The sequence below is a fragment of the Buteo buteo genome, chromosome 9, assembly GCF_964188355.1.
Source record: "Buteo buteo chromosome 9, bButBut1.hap1.1, whole genome shotgun sequence".
Lineage (NCBI taxonomy): Eukaryota > Metazoa > Chordata > Aves > Accipitriformes > Accipitridae > Buteo > Buteo buteo.
This window is the reverse complement of record NC_134179.1, coordinates 25318467-25331927: the sequence shown is the minus strand read 5'-3', so window position 1 is coordinate 25331927 and position 13461 is coordinate 25318467. Positions and strand designations below refer to the sequence as shown.

The following is a 13461-nucleotide window of genomic DNA, read 5'->3' as shown; positions in this document are numbered from 1 at the left end:
GAGAAACAAGTGACCTCCAGATCCCTACTGTCACCTTCTACACTCTCAACTGTCTTTGTAATGCTGGAGACTTGAACGAGGCACTATTATTTTTGGTGGAAAATTATGGTGCCTCATATGGAAGAGACACTTGTGGAAATTAGATTACAAAAAAAATGTCTTGCATCATAAGATATGAATTTAGCTTGAAAATAAATATTGAAAGTTCTGAACTCCTTGGTGATGACACCTATCTTCCTGAAACATGATTCTCCTCATATATACACTTCAGACTTTCCATCTTTGTCAAATACTGACTGACCTTGTTTTGTAAAACCTTTTTTTTCAGATAATTCAAATGTAAAGTTCTAATTTAAATGTACAAACAATCAAGAGCAAAGAGACGCCATGAACAGATAACCCTTAGTCTCAGCTGCTACTGTCTCAGTGATAGATGCCTACCAGCTATGTTAAAAGTTACTTACTTTTGTTTGATCATTTTTCTGATTAGTCACAGAAGTTCTGTGGCTCTGCTACTTAAAAACCAAAAACCCAGAACCTTTTTGTTTCAGTTTCAAGCACATGTTAAAGTACTAATATTGAGAGGAATATAATTTATTGTTTTAAAGACTATTCACTTTTGACTAAAAATGTTTTCAGCACAACTTTTTTCCAGCATCGTTATTTTTATTGGCACCCATGTATTGTATACTACTGAAATCCTTGGAAACAATCTGGGATCAATTTCAGATGAAATAAGTAAGAAGTAAGTAAGTCAAACTTGCCAGTGAATGTCCCTAAAAAGGATACTTAAAAATCACATTTGCTGTTGAAGGATTGCCTTTTCTGTATTGTCACTGCCTTTTCTAACCAACATTTGAAAGAACAGTCAAGCCCAGTTAGCTGAGCAGAAACCACCTCTCCAAGATACTAATATTTTATTTTAGCTACATTTCTTTCAGATTAGCCTGAATTTTCACCCTAATTATATATTACTGTTTCCCACTATTAATTTGAGAAGGAGTTGTTTATACCTTTTCATAGGACAAGGGTTTTTGTGGAATGGCTCTAGCCACTCCTCTTCAAAGGATCCTTAGCATAACCTTCCCAAAGTGCCCTGGCTTAGTCCCTGGCTTTTCTCCCTTCCCACTCAGCTGGCCTGACATTTAGAAAAGACTGGAGCAAAATGCACCGGACACGTATGGGTATGACTTAATAAGCTGCATCAGCTTGTGACAAGGCCAGTCACAAAGTATGAAGTGTCTGAGCATCACTGTGCCCTGGCTGGGGCACCCACAGTCCTGCCTGTCCCATATCTCGGGACAGGACAGCTGTACTGTTACACAATCCACTTCTTATAGGAAACCCAAATGTTGCTTGAGTAGGGGAAAACAAGAATCTCTTTTCAAGTAGTAAGCACATCACAGCAAACTCTCGATTTGCTAAGTATGTGTAGAAAGGTACATAGCTATTAGTGAGTCTTCTTCAGTTAGATTAATTTTTAACTTGGGATATTCTGTTTCTGGCCCCTTATTACAAAGGCTGAAGTTGACTCTTCCAAATGCTAGAAAACAGTACCATCTCCATTTATTAGCTATGAATTACAGTTAGTGCAACCAAAATGATTTACATCATTGCTCTGGCATGTGTCTTTTAAGTATAATGTAAAGAATAGAGATGTGCATAGATAATGAAGTATACATGCATGCAAAGTTTATACACATAAGACAGTTGTAGATAAAATCCAGAGCTACAGTGGTTGCCATGGGCCGGAACTACAAATATGTTCAAAAAGGACCACAAAAATCAGGGCAGGATGGTTTCATTGGTAGTTATCGAACAAGAGGGTCTGTGTTTTTGTTTCAGGAAGTCTTCTACTACTGCTTGCCAGAGCTGGGAGGATGTATACCAGGTGAAGGACAACTCTATACTTACCCCAGGCTTATGTTTCTCTCTGAGATCTTTTACTGGCTGCTCTTAGAAACAGGATATTGGTCTAGACAGCCTGTGGTGTGACCTGCAGTGGCTGTTTTTAAGTTCTTTCTTTTTATCTCTAGGCATGTTTCTGTAAATATCTACAACTTTTCCTTTGTTTCCTCTATCTTCTATTTTTCTTTTTTTAAACTGCAGTATTCATTAAGTGTTTAATTTTACTAGAGCCACATGAAGCAAAAGTTTCTTTTAATGCAACTCCGATTTACAATATGCCTGCTGCTTACTTGCTTACTGAAGGAAGATGAAGTACAAATTGTCTCACTGTGATTTTAAATCTCCTACCCACAGTTCCTTACCCCAGATGATCTACAGCAGAAATAACCCAGGCAACTGATTTGACTTAAATGTCCTCAAAAAAATCTGACATTTCCACCTTCTTTCTCATGTGCATCAGCTTTGCTGTAGGAAGAGACGCTCAGTGAGGAGCTTAAGTGAAATTGTCCAGACTCTAAAGTGCAAGTTGATTTGATCAACATCCCCCCAGCTGCCAGATTTTGGCATTAAAGTTCACTGCAAATTGCTTAGACTCTCCTTGACACCATTTTACATATTATCAACTTGATGAACAGTTTTACCTGGTACAGGCTGGCAAGGTGGTGTTTAGTTTTGATCAGAAAGGGTTGGTTGACCCCTGGATGATCCACGTCATGAGCTGCAGCAGCTAGCAGTCCGAGCATGATGTCCGATGGGGTGAGGAAGTTGGCAAGCTGAATCACATGCGTTAATCACAACAAGAACATGAACAGTAAACACTTTTTTTTTCTTTTGGCAAATAAACAAACCAGCTGACATCATGGCATTGCTCAGTTTTGTAGGCATTTGTACACAAATGTCAAATACAAAATAAATAATGTGAACAACGTTTTTAAGGTGACTATTGAACAAACATCTATAAAGAAATCAGACTATTTACTCATATTTTATTACAGTTTATATTTCTTATCTCTTCATCATTCATGGCAATATAAGGATTGTTGTTACAGAAATGCTTGAGCAGAGTCTAAAAGATTCAGTTTAAAAAAGTAAGTAAGTATACTAGCAGGTTGGCATACATTAGCATACACAATAAGAGCTCTGCTTCACACAGTAGTTAGTAATACCAACAATACATCAGGCTTCATTTTTCTAGCACAGCACTGTGTTGTAAAATGCAGAGTTTATAAACTTTTGAAATTTCAAACTTGGCTGTTAGATATCTCAGTTCAAATATAGGTATTTTATTAGAGAGCATAATTTCCCTTTCTAACTTCAGACATCCAAGTCTGAAAACCTGCCCAGATTTTTTTCTTCTTTACAGCTTATCATTCAGAAGCAAATTTTGTTATCACTGGAAAAAAAATAGGAATTCTTAGCATTTTCTATTTCTGAGAGTGAGGTAGTTATCACCAGCCCAACAGGGTACAGGTCTACGAGCTGAGAGAAGCATCCTGAGATGAGAAATTAAGAGCAGTGTGGTATAGATTCTGGATGTTGGCTGTCCTCCGCACTTCCAGACAGAAGGGACTTGCCGATCTTGCACGAGATGGAAATACAGGAAAGCTGGGGCCTGCTCCTGTCCTCACCTACCATTGCTATATTCTGGTCTAACAATTTGCTAATTCTAGCAGAACTTCCTTTCATTTAAGTCAACCCAGGAAAGATTACTTATATTCTTACACTGTGGCTCAGCATTACAGCATTACAGTGCCTTCCTTCCAGTAATGCATAAAGCAACATCACACCCTCATGCCGAGGGCTTGCTCCAGCAGTCAAAAGCTGCTGTTGGCTGGCGCAGAGGAGACCCTGCCAACAGACCCAGTCCAAGGGACCAGTTTCCCCTTTTCTGGTGTTGCACTGCCTAACTTGGTATTTTGAAATATTGATGTGAGGGGCTTATGCCCCGAGGTGACGGAGGCACGGGCATGCGTTGCCTTCTGCTGGCTTTGAGGGGAGGACGGCTGCCACTGGTGGGTGGCTGGTACACATGGTCATGGTAGCTGGAGCTCATACGACAGCACTTTGATACGTCGTCTGCGTGATGAGAAGTGACTCTGCTAGCTTGTTTGAAATGTCTGTAATCTGTAGCTGACTCTGCTACCGATTCATTGCTGACTTCAAGCAAGCAATCATTTTCTGCTATCTAAAAATAGCCTTTTTTTTTTTTCAATCCTGGGAAAAAAAATTTGAGAATTATCTGAAAGCAACATCAGTGTGAAAGGTTGTCATTACCTTAGGCTCCCTCAGATAGCAGTGCATAGCTTGTGTGACATCAGCAGCATGGACAGCATTGTGGTATGGGTTTTGGCTATGGTAATCTTCTTGAACCATAACTGGGAACCAAAACAGAAAACAAAGATCCTTTTGTCTCTGAATGCCATGGCCACAAGTGGGAACTGGATTTAAAATACAATCTGAGGTTTTACAGACAGCTGCCTAAGGAATTTCTTCAAATAGCTGTAGCTTACTTAGACTGGTGCTCTTATTGGGATACCTTTAGAGAAAAAAATGCATGAAAGGATTTGTGAGGCCCAAGGGGATATACTGGGTCTAGTTCATAAATCAACTCTTTCTTGCCTTAGTGAAGGCTCTCATTCAGGAGTAAAATAAATAAGGAAGAGAGGCAAATTTATCCACAACGGAGTGTAATTATTTAGGCTGCTGTCATAGGGGAGTAATATGTCATTAAGGCAGTACCACCTATTTTACAGCAGCAGGGGGTGAGGCCTTGATATCCTGGCATCATTTGTTATTTGAGTGACTAACTACCGTCAAAGGCATTCCTACGTCCTCCAGGCAGAGAATCAAAAGATACAGCATTGGGGTATTCAGAGCAAAATCGTCTGTGATAAATTTAGTCACATCTGTGTGTTCATTTCAAAATACCAGTCCCTCTTGTTTTAGTTTGCAGTGCTGGAACTGGTCCAGCTGGACCAGGAGCACCAACCTTCTAACTCTCAGCTTTCACTCGCACAGAAAATCACTGAGGTGCGTGCTTCACACTCATCTGTTCCTTGCAGCAGTGCCTGCACCATTAGGTGGTCTCGGGGCAACACCATGTGGACACTGGAAACTGCCCTCGATCTTGCCCAAAGCGCTCTCCTAGACACTATCAAATCAATCAAACAGAAAGGTAATGGGCAAATTTCCCATGGCACTCGTCGCCAGCGTGGGGAACGCCAAAGAAAGTCCTAGCCTTCAGTTTGTTTCCAGCTCCACAAGCATCTGGAGTTACAGTGGGTAATCCTTTAAACCCTGAGTACCACCAGCTCTAATTATCTGAGCGTCCACTTCATGGCTGCCCGCAGGAGCTAGAAATGGCGGGGAGATTTCGGGGAGATTTTGTCTGTCTCCATACCGTAAGAATGCTTTCCAGACGCAACAATTAGGCACTCTTAAAGAAGAGACCCTGCCTTGGAAACTCCGCCTGACAGCCTAACAACCCAGCATTCAGCTGCATTCAAAACATGACGCAAAAAGTAATTGATTTTGGCCAATTTCTTCTTTTGGTTCACTGACAGCATGGGGCTAATACTTCTGTTGGCAGTAACAGCAGCAGGGGCTTTCATCAACACTATTCAGCGCAGACAGCTTGATATAATTTGCTAAATTTTGCACATAAGCTTTTAACTGCCCTGGGTCTCAGTGGTCTATTACTCACTAAAATAATTACACTGCACCACAATTGTACTGTGCATGGGTAGGTTCTGCAATGTCTGTCTGTCTGTGTGGGCCTACTCGGCCGGCGACATCTCTGCATGACATACTTTTTTTTTAAATCACCAGTGCAATTGTGGTACTGGGATGCTTCAGCACAATGCAGAGACTTTTGAAATCCCTCCATTGACTTAATAGGTACTGAACCAAGTACCTGAGTGCCTGTAAATTGTATGCTAATATATATCACAGAAATCTTTTACTGAAATATTTGCAACAACATCATGATTTTACATAGATATGCAGACCAAGTCAGTGCCTTCTCTGATGCCCTACTTAAGCTGTAAACTGCATTTAAAGACGGCTTTGAGGTGAGCACTTACCTAAAAACCTGTGTAATGTAACCATATCTAACTGGAAATGGTGAATAAGTCCATGCACATTGAAGAGGTGACAAAGCAGTGTTACGAGACTGTTTCCTAAAAGCAGAAAGGAACAACTCTTAGATTCCCTTGACATGTAGTTACAAACCAAGCAAGACTAAAAATCTCAGTAGTTTCCTATCAGTCAGCTCCTATCACCTTACCTCCTACGATACGAGCTTAGATGACACTTGTATACTCAAAAGTAGCCTATATAAATCACTCCTGTATATAATCAAGATTTGATGGTACGGCTGTGTGGAGTGCCATTCCTGTGTCTTGACGCCATGAAGTCACATTTGCCGTTTCAACATGACACAGAAGGTGAATTGATATGGCTTTAACTGGAAATCTTTCGACAGGCTTGTCTGAGAACCACATCATCTTCATAATCCAGGTCTACCTCCAGAAATGACAGAAAGGAGAATGGCTTTTCTGCCACTTCAGTTTGCCATACTGTACTAATTAATTAATTACTGAGAAATCAGCCATTTGTAATTAAATTTTGTATTTTACACATGGCTGTACAAACATGTAATTAACCCACGTATCTAGCTCAGCTACAATTGCATCTCATAATGACAATGCAGACAGGAAAAATGAGGTGCAGCATTTATGGTCTCAGGTCCCACTGTAATGTTATGTTGGCCTTACTGTGAATCCAATACTGGGAACACTGGCAAAATTGAGCCTAACCAGTATTATATGATCAACTATACATACACAGAGTATTTTAAAAAGTTTGCGCTGCATAATTCAGGAGCAATGTTTCCAGAAAAGTTAGGACCCCCCCAACCCCCAAACCAACCAACCCATACAACATATAAACAATGTTTGAAGGGAGTCTTTTCTTATTTAATGTAACTCAGGAAAGAAAATAAAAATATGTACGAAGAGGACATGGAAACTTATTTGGCCTTGACTACTGAGCAGGGGCGCAGAAAGGTAATTTAGAAGAATTGTGCTTCTGCTTCCCCTGCCATTTGCAGTCCTTTCCACTCTTCACTGCCAGTCACTCAGCTGAATTACCCTCCAAACCAACGTTTTGCTACACCTTCTGCCCCAGCCAAACCTAATTAGACCAGGGGTGAAGAACAAGGGATCTCATTCCTATGAGCAATACAGAAAGGAGAAAGGTGTGATCACGACCCTCTTTGGCAGTTACCTGGTCGAGAGGTATTGCCTAGGCACTGGGGGTGTGTGTGGAGTTACAGGTATACATTTAGACAAAATATTTCACAGATTTTTACCATCCTAATGAATTTCCTAATTTTTGCTACTGAACAGAAGCAAGGGTATCTTCAGTTAAAGGTATTTCATGTTGATAGAAAGTGACAGATTATGGAGGTCTGGACTTACAGACCAGTGTATCTAATAGGCATACTTAAAGTACCTTTAAAATTTTCCAGGTAAAGCAAACTGAAACACCTCCTTGAAAAGGTGACCATAACAAATGTAGGAGATTAGATTAATACAAAACCATACTTTAAACATTATCCTATAGTTCAGGAAAATGTTCAAGGATATGATTTTAAGAGAAGTTAACTGTGTCCAGATTTTCAGTAATCTAAACTGGAAACTTTTAGCAATTAATTAATTAGGTTTTTTTAGAATAGTCATATATGAGAGATCGTAAAATAAAAACTTTTTAAAAATCACTTACCATTTGTCAAGCGGTCAAACAAGAAAATGTCAAAATCCCACATTCCCACTTTGGATAGCATATGCTAGAAAAAACAAATATGAAAAGGCAAATGACTGGTATGTCAAACTAAAGCAAATTTAAATTATTATTCCACATTAATCCATCACTGCATTGACTGCTGCAGCTTTAAAGTTTTGTTTGGGAAAGCTATAGAGATGTATTTGAAATATCAGACATCAAGAACCAAATTTAGCTACACTGTATAGAATATCATTTGCACTTTAACTGAGGTTTTGAACTTGACACTAAAAATACCTTCTAAATGGAGCTCAAAACATGGAATAATATAAAACAAAATATTATGAAAACATTCCCTTTTACTGCAGAAATTTTTTATTGTTCTTTCATGTCCCCAAATCAATTCAGTACAAATTCTCTTAGGTTTTTATTACAGTAAAACACAATCTTAGCTCTTATGGTGAATATGAATTACATTTTGCTAAACAAACCAATACACAGGAATAGCTTTTATAAACTTAGGCACAGTGCTTCTGTGAAGCCCGCTAAGCCACAAAAACAATCTATCATTACCACCATACCCAGTGTTTTTACAGCTACATCAGTTCAGTCAAGAGACTGAGTCTGGACTAACTGTATGACTACAATGGCATATGTGTGAATGAAATGTGTGTTCACTCCCCTTAGTCTATATTCAAACCAGTTCTCGATTCTTAATTACTTTCCAACACCCAGCACGTAATCTTCTCTTGCAGAGAATAAAAATTGCCTAGGCACATAATCCCAACGCCACCAGTTGTGCAACTTTTGTTAGAAAATATCAGCCAAAGCAAGTATAAGAGCTGCAAAATAAGAGAATTATATTTTGATTATTGTGAAGTTCTCTGCAGTGAATGTTCCCTGCTTCCTAGCCTTTGCTAGGAAGAGCTATTGTGAGTTGCCTAATAGCTGCTCCATACCAGTTGAGAGACAGCTGTCTTTTTTCAAGCGGATGAACTAAATCCTGTATCAAGGCTACACTTACTTCAATCAGTAACTCAGCCAGGGATCCTTCATCCTTTAATAAATCCAGATTATAATTTCAGTTGACAGAATCTGAAAATGCTGAATGGACTCAGACATTTTCTCGTTGCTTTGAGACTAAGCCTTTAAAGCTGTAACCATAAAAGAGGAATGGACAGTCTGTTTGCTGTGAGGCAGGCAAATAACGTGGGTCATTTAAGAAAGATCAGCCATACATTGGTTTATCTGAAGACTGAAACAAAACTGGCACTCTCTGGAATATTAGTAAAGGAAATGGAGATCTGGAGACCCGTCTTACCCTTGCTTGCCCAAGGTAGTCCTCATCCAGTAGGTACAGAGAGGCTTGTGGTACAATTCCACGCAGTAACCGGGACGCATGGAAATACCTCTGGAAACTTAACAGTCTTTTCACTTTTTTCTTGGTGCCAATTTCCCCTGAGAGTGTAGTATCTGTGAAAACCAATCAGTATAGAAACCATGAAACCCAAGATGAAGGATGACATTCTCAATTCTTTAATAAGAGAAAGAGCAAAAACTTTAAAATAATGATACAAAAAACACAGAGTTCATGCTTCTTGCCAATCCACATGAAGGAGCAGTATTCAAATCCCTATACTTCAGCATAATACATGTGTTCATTTCAGAAAGGAAATACGTTCCAGTAAAAGAGTACTAATGTAGGACTTGGAAGATCTGAGTTCAGTACACTGCCTGCCACAGACTTTAATGTGATCCAGACTGTCACTGGGGAGGGGTGATATATAAGTCACTGAGGGGGGTGATAGATATATATCTAGAGGCAGCCTAAATGACTAGGCAGAGTTAGGTACGGGAAAGCTGCTCTTACTCTTCTGTGCCTCTGTTCCCTAGCTGTACATACAACTGAAAACAGCATTACCTTGCTACCTCACAGGAGTGTCACTGGAATATATTCAAATTGCACAGCACTAGCATACAAGGTGATCTTGGATATAAAACCAAGAAAGGGACACCAAAAGAGATCTCAAAATACAGTTTGAAAGCACAACTGTATGACCCACTTTTGGAAAATGAGAGAAAAAAGAGAAAGAAGTAAGAATAGGTTAATAATCCTATTGTATTGTCTGCTGTCCTTCCTACATATTAAGGCGAATTATAAATGAAGACAATATTTTAGTTCTACAATTAGGAAAGCAAGTATATTCAGGCAATACATACATTTCTGCTTACACAACAGAATATGTTCGTTTCACTCAGTACCAGGATAATTCTAATTCCCTAATGCTGTACTAGGAGATTTTCATATAGGGCTAAATGTGACACAAAAACCAAGGCAGTTTTTATACAGTGATTAAATCAGTAATTAAAGTAATTAAATTACCTTATTGTTAGTAAGAAAAATATGCAGGCTTCCTAAAACTGATAATGACTTAGGTAACTTCATCTGAACTTTTAACAGAACCTTGTACAGTCGTGATGTTTTCATTTTGCAGTCTGGTATAAGTTTCGGGAAAAGCAAGGACAGAAACTGGACATTCAGTTCAAAGGCATTAAGATTCAACACAGTTTTATTTGTAAAGAGGAACCTTGTACGAAACTGAAGATTAAGCATTCCTTCTAGGGAACAGTAATGATTGCTTGAGATGAGAAGCGGCATAGCAATTAACTGGATTTCAGGTTTAAATAAGAGCTCAGGAAAAATATCCATGGACTGAAGATGACTCTCTCTATTCTGCTATTTCTTTTTATGAAGAAATGCTGAGCATTTTTGTTCTGCTGTGAAATTAAAATATGACTTTGTATGCTGTTTTATGAGTATTATTATTCTGAGAGGTTTTTCAGAGAAGTCATTAAGGCTTTTTTGGATGATAGATGGTTCTAACATGTCCAACAGCAGATGTGTGAGCACCTTCTGGAGCAAGTTTCTTCCTTAAGTAATCCAACAGCTATTGAGTGACACAAAGTCAGTAACAACAACAAAAAATACATACTTACACACTGAGTATCAATAATTAATATATTTAGTTACACCTGTAAGTCTCACCCTTCTCGTGGGCAGCCCAAAGACCCCACTGAGTTTTAATATATAAAAGCACAAAATAATTTTATTGTAACTTGACAAGCCATGTGTTTTCAAGAATGCAAACAGTAACAATGTCACTACTGTACCAGCCTGAAGGTTAGATTTTCATTTATGGTGTGCCAGCACCTGCCTTAATTCTCTCACACATTTTAAAAGCTGGTACAATTTCATGGCCTGTTGAAGGAGTGACTAATGTAGGTGCTAACAGTTACCCAGTGACAGCGACATGTGGAGGAACTGGTAGACTTGTTTTCACATTTCTTTTCATTTATATAGTGCTGCTAAGAAATGGCTGACATTCAGTTTAATTCCTCGATAACAAAACACTCTCAAAATTAATTCACTTTTTAAACTTGTGTCAGCTGTTTCTTGACTTCCCAACTCTGCTAACTCCATCTTTGCCCCCAAACTGTCACTGCTTTCAAGTGACAAGTTTAAATTTTAAAGTACAGAAAACTTCCCTTTTGTACATTAAAAATGAGTAGTTCCAACTAATTTTTTATCTAAGTTAATATCTGTTTTTTCAGTTTAAGACAGATGACTGAAATTACCACCTATGTTCCCTAAACTGTCTTTAAAATTCACACGTAGAGTTGCTGTGGATGATCTGAAGGTCAAAGTTTGGCCCAAGTCCCAACAAGCAGCCGTATGTTGGATTATGAAGAAGGGGTTATTTTATCTTTTGGATTACCAGATTATTTCAGTAGCACAAATAATTTACCAAACCACAAACACATCAGGTAGAAATAAGTAATTTGTTGTTGTGAAACATATTTTCTGAATTGAACCATCAAACTTGTTGCCACTGCTTTGTCACATTGCTCTGTAAGGTTGTCACAGGTCTCAACTGAAATTTTATCATCGGCAGGTAGCGCCTCTGAAACATGACTTGCTGCTTCAGATGAGCACTGTATTGCGATGTATTATGCAAAAAAGATTTCCCAACAATAATCTGTTTCATTCATAAGTGAAGGAGTTCATAATACTGATAAAGAACAGTAGGAAAGGTATTTTCAAAATTGGGCTTTTGACAGAACAGCCCAAATCCCACACTGCAGGCTATCCACATGCAAACTCTGGATGTTGACTTAAAGGATATCATGTTAAAATCACATCTGTTGGGTCATTTCAGTAATAGTTGATTTGTCTATGAATCACAGGACTTGTCAGATGATTGCTATGACCCACAACAGACTACTATGCCATCTACAATAATGTACCTTATTATGATGGTGTCTTGCATAAAATTGGAGTAAGACTCTTCCCCTCTCCGAGCACAACACTCCCCAAACTATTATAATCTCAACAGCATTTTCTCTTTCCCCTCCCAAGATCACTGTCAAACAAAAAAGAAAAGCACAGCCATATGAAGTTGAAAGAAAAAGGATGATTAAAAGAGCAGAAGGTGAAGCAGCTGAGAATGAATGCCTAAATTCTGTCCTCAGCTCAGCAACTGCACCTGAATCTCCCAGCAGCAAAGAGCCATTCCTAGCATATGGGATCCACCAGCTGACACAGATCAAGATGCAGTTTTAAGCTGAAATTAAGGGTTTATATGAATGACTTACAGTAACACACTGAACATACCACTTCTTTATTGACAACTGTAAATTTCAATTTAAATTGTAAATATAAAATTTCAATAATGACACCGGATCTAAGTCATACAGTGACTTTGAAACATAAAGAGTTATTGATAGCTATTTCTAATTAGGTTAAATTGAATTACGAGTAAATGAATCAAAAATATCATTACAGATATCACTGAACTTCAATTGCAGAACTTTGGGTACTAAAACATATGCTATATTATCTAGTTAAAGAACACAAGCTGCAAGGCTCACATGGGATTTAGTAATTATGTGCAATTTTGAAATGAATGTGAAAGACAAACAAGAATGTCTTTTGTTTATATCCATAAAACTTCCCTTGAGAACTGTGTTTATCTTTAATCACTGTAGCAACTTCTGAATGTTTTGTCTACCTAAAAAAAGCATCATCTGTATCTCTTAGAAGATGCCCATTCTCATATCCTGTGGAGTTACTGCCTAGCACAGTGGGTGGAGAAGCCCTTCTTTATATACTGAACAAAGTTATTGCATGAATTACATAGACATATTGTATGAATTACATACATATTTACAGAAGTGTCAGTATAGGCACTCCTCACGAAGCTTAACTTCTGCCTTCAAAAACACAGGTGGCCTGAGCTGACAGCATACCTCCTGATGTGTTTTCAGCAGGCAGCAAAAGTGGTTGCATTTTTCTTTAGGCAATTCGATAGCCACATCACATATACACACTATCAGACCATGGATGATGTCTGGATACTGCACATGGCCCTCAAGAGGTTAATAAGCTACAGGAATCAATGGTTGCCTTCTCTCCCCTGACAAAGTTCCTCCAGTTACACAGATCTGCTCGCCTGAACATGATCTACAGCTCGCTACACCCCAACCTCTGTTATTTCAGGGAAAGAGGTTTCCTGCACTAGGAACTGCTACCAGTTTTCTTTCAGATTTCTTTCACATTGCTACGCTAGCACGTGCCCACAGGCAGCATGAATATAAAAATGATGGAGGTTATGTTAACAATAGTTGAGTTAACATCCAGAAACGATCACATAAATCCAATGTGCACAAGGATGTACTTAACTCTGCACCAGACATTCATTACATTGTTAT

General features: G+C 38.6%; 1 protein-coding gene across 2 annotated transcripts in view; it reads right to left on the bottom strand.

The window, feature by feature from the left end:
* Window positions 1–13461, bottom strand: part of PDE7B (phosphodiesterase 7B) — a 183892-nt gene that overhangs the window by 16089 nt on the left and 154342 nt on the right. For both annotated transcript variants that reach the window (XM_075035782.1, XM_075035781.1), the window contains 5 exons: window positions 9014–9165; window positions 7693–7756; window positions 5991–6086; window positions 4183–4283; window positions 2550–2681 (listed from right to left, as the gene is read on the bottom strand). In XM_075035782.1, the coding sequence (XP_074891883.1) occupies window positions 2550–2681; window positions 4183–4283; window positions 5991–6086; window positions 7693–7756; window positions 9014–9165 (545 nt within the window). The remainder of the gene's footprint in view (window positions 1–2549; window positions 2682–4182; window positions 4284–5990; window positions 6087–7692; window positions 7757–9013; window positions 9166–13461) is intronic.